Source organism: Salvia splendens, chromosome 5 (genome assembly GCF_004379255.2).
Source record: "Salvia splendens isolate huo1 chromosome 5, SspV2, whole genome shotgun sequence".
Classification (NCBI taxonomy): domain Eukaryota; kingdom Viridiplantae; phylum Streptophyta; class Magnoliopsida; order Lamiales; family Lamiaceae; genus Salvia; species Salvia splendens.
Genome location: NC_056036.1, coordinates 41492498 through 41507306, shown reverse-complemented (window position 1 = coordinate 41507306; position 14809 = coordinate 41492498). Strand labels below are relative to the sequence as shown.

Here is a 14809-nt window from a genome sequence, read left to right as displayed (position 1 = left end):
TTTCTCTTACTTTATTCTCTCTACTTTATTCACTTTCTACTTTATTCTCTCTACTTTTTTCCTCCTCTTACTTTTTTATCTATTTATTTAACACATTCAACATCTCTTTCTTAAACTTCGTGTAGAAAAGTTTTGCCTCAACTATGAAGAAATGGAGATATTGCAAATTATATTCTATAAACATGCAAATGTCAAGAGCCTTTATCCTAGTGGCAAGGAGTTTAGACATTATTCTTGACATCAGTTGTAATTTCCTCCTATCTATAGTATAGAAGTTTATTAGTAAATTTCCTCCAAAATTAACAAGAAATAAAAAAAAAACATGCAGTGTCGAAATTTTGAACTCAATACTCCCATCCCATTCGGTCATTTCCTATTTCAAAAATGTTTATAGAATTACTGATAAACCTACCTAGCTACATAATCTTTTTAAATGCATATTTCAACAAATAAAATAAAAGATTGTATATATATCGTCGACAGCAGGGTTCGAACCTGCGCGGGCGAAGCCCAACAGATTTCAAGTCTGTCTCCTTAACCACTCGGACATATCGACTTTGTTGGAGATTCAACTAACATACCAACTAATTGAATAATGATACATGGGTAAATTCATTGTATATTTGTTTTACTTATTTATGCTTATTTGTAAATTTATTTTATCTAACTAATTATGTTTACTGGAGAAGTTATAGTTGGAAATGTTCAAATTGGTTTGATACTATTAATTTTATGGTAGTTTTCGTCATTATTCAAAATGCTCGTACGTGTGTACTGTGAGAATGTACGCTTTCAAAGTTTTTGTTTTATTCAATATGCTCACAAATTCACAATGTGACGATTTGATTACGATATGTTTTCGCCTTTATACAAATGCTTTTATGTGTGCGTACTGTGGGAATGTACGCACCAAATTTTCCGTGTTCATTTTAAAAAATTGCTCACACGTGTTGCAATTCATTTATGATATGTTTTGATCTTTACTCAAAATGCTCGCAAGTGTGCGTACAGTGAGAATACACGTGCCCGAGTTTTAGCCTTTATTCAAAATGATCGCACGTGTGACAATTCATTCATTGATATATTTTGTCTTTATTCAAGACACTCGTATATGTGATAGTTCATTTATATTTGTATTTATTCAAATGTTCCCACGTGTGTGCACCGTGAGGATGCATGTAGTAAATTTTCATATATGTTTAATATGCTCGCACGTGAAACCGTTTATGTGGTCTCGGGCTATTACACATAAGCTTGTTTTACTAAAAACGTCGTACAAAATTGTTACGTCAATGTATAGTTTTATATATAGTCCACTATTTGTAATGAGTCACGTGATTCACTGATTCTAAAGCTATTTTGAAATATAGCCTTCTAAATAAGTAACCAATATGACTCTAAAGCTATTTTGAAACTTAGCCTTCTAATTAAGCAACCAATCCTAATAATTAAGTAGTAAATTATCATTATACAACAATGAAATAAAACCCTAGCAAATAATAAGAGATACTAAAAATAACTAAACAAAATTATAATCATTATTTTACTCTTAACCACAATTAGCATTATGTTTTCAAGAGTGAAAAGCAAGGCTAGTCCATCTTACTAACCATAGTTAAAATTTCCGATACATCTCATGATTAAAAATTAACCATAGTTAGAAATTGCAACAAATGACAAATGCTATAAATTCGATGGAAAAAAATTGAAGAAAAGTTTAATAAAAGAACAACAAATTACCTATTCTCTACTGAGATCCTTTCCCGAAAATCCAATCTTGGAGAAGATTTTGGAGCAAAATTCGGAAATCTGAAATTCAAACTCAAGTGATGAAATTCGGCGCTTCAATTCTATAGATACCATACGTATCTCTCTCGCTCTTCCCACAAATTATCCGGTACTGATCACCGATTAGGGTTTTTTAATTTTTCCGACGCTGATAATGTGATGCTATCTATGTACTGATAATGTTGTTTGAGTTATATTTATTTGATTTTTTTTCGTTTTATTCTGCGGTATGCCATCGATTTCGGTTTGGGCTGCTGAGGAATTAGCTCGTTATTTTTTTTGGAATTTTGTTTATTGAATGCAGTTGTCTTTGTGTTGTTTGAAGTAATAGTTAGTTTGTTGTGATTCAGGTTGAGGATGAATATGCTAGAATTCTTTAGCTCATGATTTCATTTTGTTTTCTGGAAATTCTGTTCTAGATGGTTTAGGGTTGAGGTTGGCTTGCTTCTGTTTCATGAATTAACTGTGTTTTAGCTGTTGTTTCGTTTAATTGAGATGTTGAGTAGTAACGTAGCGCTTTACTATTGAATTACTTTTTTCGGGGATGAGTAGTTGATTTAATGTTCTGCTGTTAACTTGATGATCATAGAGGGAACGTAGAGTGAGGGGAAAGGGGTAGATGGAGTGCAACAGAGATGAGGCCGTGAGAGCGAAGGAAATTGCCAAGAGGCTGTTTTTGGCAAGGGACATGAAGGGGGCGAAGAAGTTCGCTCTCAAAGCTCAGAATTTGTATCCTGAACTAGAGGGCATTTCTCAAATGGTGATGACGCTTGAGATCTATATTGCCGCTGAAGAGGAGAAATTGAATGGAGAATCGAATTGGTATGGCGTGCTTGGTTTGACGCCTTTAGCTGATGATGACTTGATAAAGAAACAGTATCGGAAACTGGCTCTTCAGCTTCATCCTGATAAAAATAGGTCTATCGGGGCTGAAGGGGCGTTTCAGTTTATTGCCCAAGCATGGAATTTATTGTCGGATAAGTCCATGAGGACAGCGTACGATCAGAGGTGCGGTAGGCTATTTCAGCAGAGAAATAAAGGTAAGAATGAGGGTCCTTCGCCAGAGGGAACACAAAATGGATTCTACAACTTTCCAAACACTGCTCAAAAGGGTAACAACAGTAAAAGGAATCCTTCAGCTGTTCCTCATCCACCTCGCAAGAAGGAACGCCACACATTTTGGACGGTCTGCCATCGTTGTAAAATGCAATATGAATATCTTAGAATGTATCTTAATCACAACCTTCTCTGCCCCAATTGCCATGAGGCCTACTTTGCTGTTGAAATTGATCCTCCATCTTCTATGAAGAGTTCAAAGATACCTCAGTCAAGCAATTCTCAGCGACGGAAGAGCCAGCAGGCATCTGATGCTTGTAAAAATAACTCAGGCACTCATCACGCAACAGGCAATAATGGGTCCAATCCGAATAATTTCCAGTGGGTCCCTTTTGGTGAGAACGGTGATGGCCCATCTGCTGTTAAAGCTGCTAAAATGGTCCACCAGGCTTATGAGAAAGTCAAACGGGAAAGGCAGAAAGCACAAGCTGCTGCAAGAAAAGAGGAGGCATTGCGACGGAAAAATGTTGGGTCCAAAAGGACAATGGGTGGGGAAGCCTTCAGGAACTCTGAACCTTCCAAGAGAAGAAAAGTGGCAGAAGATTGTGGTGTCAATAAAGACAAAATGAAACAGGCGAACTGCGAAAGTGGCATCTCACAGCAAGTAAATATTTCTGGCTGTAAGCAGGATAATTTTCCGAAATGTGAAAGCAGTCATAATGCCATACGCCATGTTGATGCCAACCATCTAGTGATGGAGAAGGCTCGTGATGAAATACAAATAAAACTCAAGGAGTACATCTCAGCTCCTGTGGTGAGGAATGTGACCAGTGAGGATAACCTTATAAATAAGAAACAAAATGAAAGTTCAATCAAAGCTGATATTCTTGGTCCTCTGAATAGATGGGGTTTCAGGTCTTCGGACTCTTATCTGGATGAGAAAGTGGTTGAACAAATGTGCATCGATGTCCTGGAACCTGATTTCCATGATTTTGATAAGAGCAGAACAGAGAACTGTTTTGGTGCCAACCAAGTTTGGGCTGTGTACGATGATGATGACGGGATGCCCCGGAACTTTGCCCTGATTCAGAATGTTATATCTCTAAATCCCTTCAAGGTGACTATAAGCTGGCTCAATTCCACAACCCACAGCAGACTAGGACAAGGAAGCTGGTTTGTAAGTGGTTTTACGAGTACATATGGGGAGTTTGGAGTTGGCAGACATGAAATTTGTGACTCAATAAACTGTTTCTCACACCAGGCCAGGTGGACAAAATACTCTTCTAAGACCATTTTAATATATCCTCGAAAAGGAGATGTTTGGGCTTTGTACAGGAATTGGTCCCCGGAGTGGAATGAGCTCACCGAACACAGATTAATGCTCAAATACGACTTGGTTGAAGTACTTGAAGACTGCGATGAGGAGCTGGGCACAATAGTCATCCCCTTAGTTAAAGTTGCTGGCTTTAAAGCTGTTTTCCATCAGCATTTTGATCCCAGGGAAATACGAAGGATCCCGAAGGAAGAACTTTCTTGTTTTTCTCACCATGTCCCTTCCCATTTGCTTACAGGCCAAGAAGGATCGAAGTCGCCTAAAGGTTGTCTTGAGTTGGATCCAGCTGCCATTCCTCCTCAATTTCTTCAAGTTATGTCGGACATTGAAACAATTGAGCTAGTGGAGAGTGATGAGGAGATCGAAACAGTGAAGGCAATTGATTGCGATGAGGAGATCGAAACAGTGAAGGCAGTTGATTGTATTGAGGAGATCGAAACAGTGAAGGCAGTTGATTGTGATGAGGAGGTCGAAACAGTGAAGGCAGTTGATTGTGATGAGGAGGTCGAAACAGTGAAGGCAGTTGATTGTGATCCTATTACCAGTTCAAATGTGGTAGAAGTTTCAGAAGATGAGAAAATGGAATGTCCTTAGTTTAGTGCATGGTAGAAATCAAGCATCAGATATTAAATATGGCCCGGGCAAAAGCTAGACATTTCTAGCTGATTGTTTTATTCGTATTGGTCATATATTCGCTGCAGGAGAATATTTATAGCGAACGAACCAAGGTATAGAGATGCATTAGGATGCTGAAACACATCATGAAGAGCTATGAAGATTTTCTGGATCCTTTAACTTTCTTGGTGTTTTTTTTGCCATGCCAGCACAGTGCTGGAATTGCACGAACAGCGTGGCCTCCTGTTTCGCGACTCAACAGGTATGTAGGCGGGAGCTGTATATACTAGTGGTTGCTCGTCTGAGATTTATGAAGCAACTCTTTTTCATTACTACTTTAGTGTTAACATGCCATACCTCTTTTTTCTATTTAGATTTTGATCATTTTGTTCAGTATTTCATGTTCAAACACTGTTGAAATACTGTGGCTTTGATCTGCAAAGCGAAACTACTTAACTGTATAAATTTTTTATAATTTCGTAAGTTTTAGACTTTGATGCATTTTGTTGCTATTTCTATAGTCTACATTATTGATTGATATAGCATGAAATTAATACCGGCATATTTACTAAAAAAATACGTGGGGTAGTTGTGTAATTCAACTATTTTGGATTGAAGTTGTTGAACCGTTAACTTAAATAACTTAATTCATATTGATTGATATTGCATGAAATTAATACCGGTGTGGTTGTAGAAAAAGTAAACGGATACAATTGTGTAATCCACTATTTTGAAATGAAGTTGTTAAAGTGTATGTCGACTTAAATACTTCGTATTGATTGATATTGCATGAAATTAATACCGACGTAGTTGCTGAAAAAAATACATGTGAAAGTTTGTATAAGCCACTATTATGGAATGAAATTGTTCAATTGTTACCTGTTTATGGATTATTGGCTTTTTAGTGTGAAAACAAATAGTATCCTACCAATTTTTAATTGTTCAATATAAAAATTACTACGACAAAATAAAATGACACATTAGTTTTCCAAGTCCAACCCTCAACCATACTTTTTCAAATACCTATCCAAATTTAAATTAGGCCAGTTGCCAATATTGTTTTGGGCAAAATTTGAAGTATGAGAAATTATGAAATGATCAAAGTTGTACTCTCGGTTAGACAGGTGTCGGTTGCTATGACTCGTTACCGTATGATTAAATATTTATAATTAAGCGGTGAGACTATTTTAGTTGAAGAAAAATGCTTATGATTCATTATCATATGATTATCCATATAAGATTGTGAGATTGATCTCATAAACTAAATTAATATATATTAAATCATGAAATATAATCTTTAAAATCAAACGGGATCCTGGACGAATCCCATTCCTGGAGGGATTAGAGTAGTTCTCGACGAAGCCTTGTACTTGACTAACCATTTCTTGTCGCCCAAACGAAAAAACCCTAACCCAACGAACAAAGAAACCCTAAATGGAGAAGGGGAACGACAAGGAGAAGGAGAACGAGAAGGATGCAAATAAAGCTGGTCCTTCCACTGAAAAACCACCTCCTCCGAGTGAAAACACACCGACCCCGACTGATACTCGACCGCCACCACCACTTGCGTCTCAAAATCGACCGCCGCCGTCTCAAGATCCTTATCGTGAAGGTAAAATCTCTAATTAAAAGTGCGTTGATTAGGTTTGATTTGGATTTGTTGTGGTTTGACAGTGAACATATGTGGATTTGTATTTAGGGTTTGAGTTTTTGGGGACATAGGTGGATTTGTTGTTTGTTGTCCCCGATTTTGAAAGTGAATGAATCTTAGATTCATTTCATGTATTTATCATAAATAATTTATGATTTTATTTATAAAAAATAATTTTGATTATTAAATAATTAAAAATTGCTTAAGTTGGTCAAAATTGTTATTAAAATCGTTGACTGTTAAATATTAACGGAATTGTTAACGGATGACCAATTGAGATCTGATTTGAAATGTACAGGACCAAAAAATTCAAAAGATAAAGTTTATGATCAAAATCGTAAAATGAGTTCAGGACCAGTTTTGGCCTTTATGCAAAAAAAAATTAAATTTTCACTGAATTTCTATTTTAAATTTATTCTAGTATTTGTAATGGGCCGCCACGTAGACGCGTAATTTAGGTCGATGAAATCAGGTCAGCGTCTCATCCCCTCATAAATAGCCCTAAATTGCTGAAGTTGGGAATTTCAAACATATCAGGAAAGAGATAAATCACATAATCACACAGATCGTTCGCCAAATCTTCCATCGTTTCTCCGGCAATTCCTTTGTTGGATCCTTTTCCAGACACCCGATCTTGCCGTAAAAATGGTAATTATCCTGTTTATTTTGTTATTGCGGTTGAATTGCTGGATTTTCGTCCCTTTTCTGTTCGTTTATGCTTTATGAATGTATATTTGTTTCAAAACGATCTTTGCCTTATATCTTATGGTATAGTTTCTCGATCGATCAATTTTCGTTTCTGTTTTTTTTCTTTCCAATGTAGATCTCGTCGTAGAGGACGGTTGAGGTATGAATTGGTTTAGATCTATGCTGGAAATTGATTCTTCCGTTTCCGATGATTTTGATTTTTTCTATTTAGCTGGAAACCGATTGATGTTATTATATTTGCATTCCGGTAAAGCACATATTGAGTTGTCACATTGCAGTTAATTTTGGAAAGATTTATATATTTCCGAAAAACAATGATTTGGAAAGTATTTATCCCTAATTTGAAAGAGTATATGTTTTCGAATAACAATGACTTGAAAAGTATTTATCCATAATTTAAGGTGAATTGACTGTTTCATAATTTTATTTTGTTGCCACGATTAGATTACTGGATCTTAAATGTGTATGATTATTATCTGTGTATGTAGTATAATTGTGAGAATTCAGATGTGTATTAGACTTAAGTGTCAGTTTGTGATTCATCTGTGCATCATAAACATCTTGGAAATATGTGATTTATGCAGACAACTTCAAGGAGGCTTGCCGACAGGAAGGTCGAGAAGTTTGAGAAGAACATCAATAAACGTGGAGCTGTTACTGATTCGAGCGCAAAGAAGGGGAACAACTTAGCTGTTGGCCCAGTCTTGATTGGGTTTTTCATATTTGTCGTCATTGGATCATGTAAGAATGCATCATCATTCCTCATACGTAGTTGTACTATTTCGTTGATCTGTGTTGGACTGTTGGTTAATATTTACCTTTGATAGTTTGCTCACTTAGAAAGATAAGGAATAGATCTCTATTGCCATAAGCCACTATCTACCTGCCACAATAGAGAAAATATGTGTGTGCTTTATAGTAGCTGTAGCCTAAAAAGAGTTAAATCTCGACATTACTGATTTGCCCTGGTCCTTGTGGTTTTGCCAACTAGATAACAGTGATTTTGGAAGGAAGGATCTATAATATATGTGTCATCATCCTACTTATGTAGTTGCAATATTTTGTTGATTCGTGTTGGTTAGTAGGAGTATATATTTGCAAGTCTACTTTCTTAGGAAGATAAGAAATATAGATCTCAATTACTATCAGCTACTACTATCTACCTACTACAGTAGAGAAAATATATTAGTTATACTACTTTATAGTAGCCGTGGCCTAAAAAGAGTTTTAATGATCTGTCCTGGTCCTTCTTGCCCACATGCTGCTGGGTCTCTTTCTCATGAGATACCGGTTATTTTGGAAGGAATGGTCTATTATTTGTCTCATCATCCCACATATGTAGCTGTTGTAATATTTCATTTATCTGTGTTGTCTAGTATAGGTATTTAGTCTTTCCAGTCTGCTTACTTAGCTTAAGAAATATAGATCTCAATCACCATATGCCACTATCGACCCTACTACAATAGAGAAAATGTGCATGTGCTTTACAGTAGCCATGGCCTAAAAAGAGTCAATCTCGACATTATTGATATGCCCCGGTCCTTCTTGCAAACTTGCTGCTGGAGTTCTGTCTCATCGTCTAAAATTGTGAACTATAGACATATCAAAATCTAAAGTAGATTCGACCATTTTGATGATTCGTTATTTATGTGATCACTCTGAATTTTTTGTACCTTTTTCTTCAGCGCTATTCCAGATAATCAGGACGGCAACGAGCGGAGGCATGGCTTAACTGCACACAATGTTTCACAAGGACGTCTTGAGAGGTGGCGATGCAGCATCTCTTCTCAATTGATAGCCTATATTCTGAAACGTGGAATCTTTGTAGCTTTATTATGTGTTGACTTAAAACTTTGTACTACAAGTTTTACTTTATCTTTCATCTGTTTGTTTCTGTGACTATATGTACACTGGGATGTTTACATTCTTTAAAACTCCAATGGGATTACAGTTTACTGCTGAATCAAAATATACTTCAAAATGAACTGAGACCAAGACGCTTGACCTTGGGCAGTTTGATTTGACATTTCCTAAGAATTCGATTTGTTGATATCCACTATATATAGCATAAAAAGGAGCTCAGAATTGCACCAATATAAATCTTTTTTCAGTGGAAATGAAAAGAGATTTAGCCTCAAGGGGAAGAAGAGGTGGTACAATAATAAGGATGGGATTTGATCCATAATAGTAATATAGTACATTAATTATTTGGTTTGCAGAGGAATCCCACAATCAATGTCTAGAGTTGAAAAACTAGGCGACTGCAGTCAAACAAGGGTGAAAAGCAGTGCCGCAGGCAATCCATTGCCTCTTCCGGGTGCGCGGCAGCACACAGCCGGGGACCTTAAGCCACTCCCGGCTGGCTAGATCGTAAGTCACGAGTCGATTCATCTGTTTCGACCTGAGGGATAGCATAAGCAAGCCTTTGTTACCCAGACAAGTCATTCTAACGTGCTTTCCATAAAATTCCAAGCACCATATGTTTGGCATTCTGTCAACCTCCTTCCACAGCAGAGTCATCTTCTGCAGCTCCCATATATACACGCATGTCGCTGCATTCTTCGTCAGCAGCCCAACAAGCATGATCCTGCCTCCGCTCTCCGCCAGTGTGTGATCACTCAGGTGAGGAGGGACAGGGATTACGTACTGTTTCCACATCCCGCTGTCCAAATCATACGACAGGAGCCCGTCTGGGTCTGACCGCATGAAATACAGCGTCCCGTCAACTAAAACTGCCTGAGACCTGAAGTTGAGCGCTAGTGGAAGCTTGATACTCGGGGGCATGCTTCCTGGACGAATCCAAGAGTTCTTTGCAGAGTCGAACACTTCGAAGTCCCCCTCACAACCAACCCAAAGGATCTTATACCCTGAGTTGGGGGAGCCCCCATTCAGCATCATCCCAACAGCTACACGCGACCACACCTTCACAGACCTGGCTGGCAATTCCTTGAATGATCTCGTCAGAGGGTTACACACGTAGAAGCTTCTGTGCCCGATGTCAAGGAAGCAGATGAGACCTCCAGCTGATGCCACTGGCAGAACGATTTGTTTGGTTGACAACGCAGGCACTGTTGGATGGTGCCACTTCTTCAATGAAGGATCATACATTGCTCCCGTATTGACGTTCTCGTGGGTGATGGTATAGAACCAAGACTTTGTATGCATTACTTCAGCACATTGCTGGGAGAAGCTTTGAGAAGTAAGCAATGAATTCCACTCCTGACAAACTGAACGGAAGCGGAAAAACGCTGGTATGGGAAGTCTTGCTATAACAGCTTCAAAGAGGTCCTCTGGAAAATCTTTCCAGATATGATCTTCCATGATTTCATTTGAGCTCGCAGCGGAAGTTGCTTTTCCACGACTACGCTCCTTTCTAGCTTTCTTTGAGGGTGGAGGTTTGCCCGGTTCAAGCATTTTTAAATTTTCAGATTTACCAGCAGTCATTATTATGTTGTAAAAACTGTCTTCAAAAGAGCTACTAGATTCAAGATTCAAGAAACACCATCTGCAAAATAACAAAGGTACAATTAGATTCTAAACTTGGCTACGTAGCAAGAGACAAGTTCATACTAAAAAGCACATTCAAACTGAGGTACGAAAAAAATGCAGATGATCAATAAGGGAAGTAAAGTGATCCAGGAAAGTGAGTCAAAAATCAATTTAATTCACATACCACAAGAGACAAGTTCATAAATACTAAAAAGCCCAATCAAATTGAGGTACAGAAAAAATGTAGATGATCAATAAGGGAAGTAGAGTGGTCTAGAAAAATGAGTCAAAAATCAATTTAATTCACATACCACAAATAGGCAATAGTATCAGATTCCTTACTGTCAGAAATATGTGATCTTGTTAGCAAAAATATTTGAACAAAAAAATCAGTGGTAACCTAACTGGAAGAATTGGTACACAGGATAATTATCAATCGACATTAGAGGAACATAAAATAAGATGAAGTTGAAAAAGAAAATCTGTCATGACAAATTACAAATAAAAAAGTGAGAATTAACAAGATAACACAATATGTAACACAAAAGATCAAAGTTTATAGTACTCCTTGTTAGCTGTGACAGAAAGCATACACACACATGAAACTTGAGCGCAAATGATTGCAAAAGTGCACAGTGCACCCAATCTCAAGGTTCAAAACGCTACAATTGATAGGATAAAGTAAAATGTCACTACACATTTGCAGCAGACTAGGTTCCTATGAATCCTTTGTTGACAAGCAAACGACGACTGTTTTATAGATCCCTCATATTTTCTTACAATGTTCGTTCAGTAATTTCATGAGAAATTATGTCTATGCAGAAGAATCGCATCTTCAAACAAGCCACACTGGCCGAGCTTTTAGAACATTGCCTAAACAATTGGATTATCACACAGAAAAATTTATTTAGGTAGAATCATGCCAACATTTGGAAAACTAGAGTGCAATAATTGCATTATAACCAAAGCTTCAATTCTTTCAAGGAAATGGCTTGGAACTAGAGAAATCAAAAGAATCTCTGCCAAAGTATTCAAACAGATCACAATGCATACCAGTAGGTAGTAAGCAGTTAAATCGTTCAACACGCATTTGATCTTTGGTTTTAAAGGACAAGACAAGATGCCAGTTTCATGAAGTCTATGATCTGGGTATGTTGTTGTGCCTAAATTGATGGCGTGATTTTTTTTTGTTTTTTGCAAGAAGCATATGGCAAATATCAAATGCGGTTACTAAGCTGCTTGAAAAGTCAGTATGCAGTGACCTGGAAAAATTGGTATTATCTCATTTAAAAGGGGCTTAACACAAAACAAACAAACAAGCAAAGGTGAATTGCATCCAACTATCTTGTGATGGTAGCCAATAATGGAGAAACGAAGTACTTGAATCCACGAGACTCCTAACTTCTAGCTTTTTTGACAAGGTGTATCATAAATAATTAAATATAGACCAGTAGGACTAGGAGAACACGAAAAATTATGTTCAACTTTCTAAAAACTAATTAACTACTGGCAAAAGGTGCAAATAAACTCACTTTAAGTTAAAAAACTAGTATGCTCATGAAACTATTGTGGCATAAGAATAGGCCAAAGTACAGTTTGTTAGAGCTTTAACATAACACTGGCCCCTAAATTGCAATCTCCAACCGATTTATAGCAGATTTCATGCTCTTCCCCTTTCTATGAATGTGTAAGCTGCCATAAATTTTCATGAATGCATCATAAAAAGAAGGTAGAAGCGAAAAAGCATATACCCTCCGTAAACACACACACACATAAAGATATGAAATGAAAAGGCAGAAGCAAAAAAGGGTACAATCATAATATTCATAAACCACATATTGTTTTCCATGCAATACATGTCTACCTTAAATTACCATTTTAGAAATATGAAAAGATAGCACCTAATTTAGTGTTAGTGAATGGAATGTGGAACGCCACGGTAAATGGTGGAAGTGGAAGACGCTACTAGAATATGTAAGAAATCCCATGACAAATAATTGGATGCATGAGCTAATGAGCATCAACAATCTGAGATTTGATATTATTGCCCAATTCCAGTGACAACAAAACGACAAGGAGCCATCTTTGTTATATTCGTCAATCTACACAATTAATGACAATATCTATTGTTCTTTTATGTAATATTAATGGTATCAAAATCATTAGACGCCACCTTACTTGCGCATATGAAATACCTAAAAGATTTCATAATGCAGAAGGAGAGTTTACAGAGCCGAGATTTCAACTTTAATCTTCCATCAATACCATACCACAACAAATAAAGTGCAGCTGAAGGGAGAAATAGGCAAGAAAGAACACAATCGCATGGCACCAAAGCCCGAAATTTCACTCGGATTAGGACGATACAGACCTAGATTGCACACACTGGTCAAACAAAACAAATACTAGCTAGCACAAACAACTACGAAGGTCACTCATGAAGTCTACAAATGAAAAATGAAAGACAAAAATGTAAACCTTATTCCATACAAAAAAACTTTCTGGAAATGGCAACAAAGCTCTTGTGAAAGCTGAAACGCCAAAAGAATAACATAAAAGGATACCAAAAGCAACAATACAACTCACGAATTTCGCCAATTCATCTTCAAATGATCGAATCAGAAGCAATTTTATCCAGTGCAAAGCAAATCAAGTATTGCAACCATAGATTTCAGCTTCAAATACTCAGAACTCCACAACATACACACTATATTAAATCAATATTCCACGCCGAAACAGCGGAACGAATGAATCAGAAGCTAGAGAGAGAAGCGTAAAATAGCATAAAAATCCCTTTCCACTTAAGCAAGTAAACATTTACAACAAAAAAACCAGACACAAGGCGAAAAATCCGTAACCTAATCCAAAAACAGAGACAGGTAAAAACAACGAAACATCCAGAAATCAAATCGATTCGCAGCAAATTCAAACAGAAAATGAGAAATAGAGAGAGACCTTAAGGGTTGAAGCTGAATGGAATGATTGGAAGGGGGAGGAGAACCGTAGAGTTCCAAAATAAGCTGCCGTAACATGCCCGCCCCTTCCATCATTCACTCCATAACTACTCTCCGACTCTCTCTCTCTCTCCCCTCTTTCTTTCTCTATATCTAAAGGTTGTATGTATATGCGTGTTGCGAGGGAGGGGGGACCTGGATTGGCGTTGTGTTGTTGCTTATTGTAGCCAATGCCGTATTTACACGTCACCACCCCATACTTTCGATGAGTAGTATTGACCGTACGCAAACATTTCTCTCTTTTCTTTTTTCTTCACTTCCACTCGATTTTTCTTCCCTAAATTGACCCTACGATATTATTTTTTTCCTTTTACTTTTGTAATTTCACCGCCGTAAATAGAAATAAAATTGTGTATCATTCGTGGATTACTTCATTTTTTATAATGAATATAAAAAAATAAATTGAAATTTTATTTTTATATTATTTATAAAATTAATGATGCCATTGACCTTTGTAAAATAATAAAATCAAATACATAAAAACAAAACAACTCATAATAATGTGCACTAAATGAGAGCGGTTCATAGATATACTCATATAAGATACACTATGTAGCATTAACATAAATCTATAGGTATCTTTTGAGGGGTGATAATTAGCATATGAAATCATCTTATATCTCTCATTTTTTTACCTGGGGTTCATTGATATACTCATATAAAAAATGTGAAATTGAATCTTTAGACTTTCTTCTACAAAGATAGCATATTTGGTGTCCCTAAATCAAAATATTGGTTGCAACAAATCAGCTCTCCCCCCACTTCCAAAAACTTTTCATAATCTTGTGCATAAAATTTCGAAATTGTTTGTTTTTATCTAGCATGTGACAAAGATAAAGGAGAAGAAAATATATATCTTTACCAATAAAAGGTAGCAAGTACTTGGTACATTGATAGTTTGGTAATAATGTCAATCAGGTAATGAACCCACATGTCATAAATATGTATGAATATATTGTAGTAAAACTCAATTTCACCCAATAGTACTAGTAATATGCTTTATTTTAGATGCTTTATGTTTAGGAGAAGTGATGTTAAACACACAATAAAGGTCCGTTTGTTTTATACATTTGATTATGATATTCTTTTACTACATGAACTATTATCATATCTTTATTTCGATAGAATATATTATTTGTAGCACAATGAATTAGT

General features: G+C 36.6%; 2 protein-coding genes and 1 non-coding gene across 3 annotated transcripts; 1 reads left to right on the top strand and 2 right to left on the bottom strand.

Moving 5' to 3' along the window:
• Positions 1-474: 474 nt before the first annotated feature.
• Positions 475-556, bottom strand: TRNAS-UGA. Its single transcript has one exon. It is a non-coding gene; the product is annotated as a tRNA-Ser (tRNA).
• A 1173-nt stretch (positions 557-1729) lies between these two features.
• LOC121801878 lies at positions 1730-5275 on the top strand. Its single transcript, XM_042201329.1, has 2 exons — positions 1730-1897; positions 2378-5275. The coding sequence occupies exon 2, from the start codon at positions 2408-2410 to the stop codon at positions 4769-4771; it is 2364 nt and encodes a 787-aa protein (XP_042057263.1). The 5' UTR covers positions 1730-1897; positions 2378-2407; the 3' UTR covers positions 4772-5275.
• A 4027-nt stretch (positions 5276-9302) lies between these two features.
• LOC121801877 (F-box only protein 6-like) lies at positions 9303-13776 on the bottom strand. Its single transcript, XM_042201328.1, has 2 exons — positions 13596-13776; positions 9303-10656 (listed from the first exon to the last, which is right to left on the bottom strand). Exons 1-2 carry the CDS (start codon positions 13688-13690, stop codon positions 9405-9407), a joined length of 1347 nt encoding a protein of 448 aa, XP_042057262.1. The 5' UTR covers positions 13691-13776; the 3' UTR covers positions 9303-9404.
• Between the last annotated feature and the right edge of the window lie 1033 nt (positions 13777-14809).

Excerpts from the sequence above, each read along its gene's own strand:
- LOC121801878 (XM_042201329.1), top strand. The coding sequence starts at position 2,408 with ATGGAGTGCAACAGAGATGAGGCCGTGAGAGCGAAGGAAATTGCCAAG.
- LOC121801877 (XM_042201328.1), bottom strand. The coding sequence starts at position 13,690 with ATGATGGAAGGGGCGGGCATGTTACGGCAGCTTATTTTGGAACTCTAC. Across the intron at positions 10,657-13,595 it reads ATTCAGCTTCAACCCTTAAG|ATGGTGTTTCTTGAATCTTG; the intron begins GTCTCTCTCTAT and ends GTTATTTTGCAG.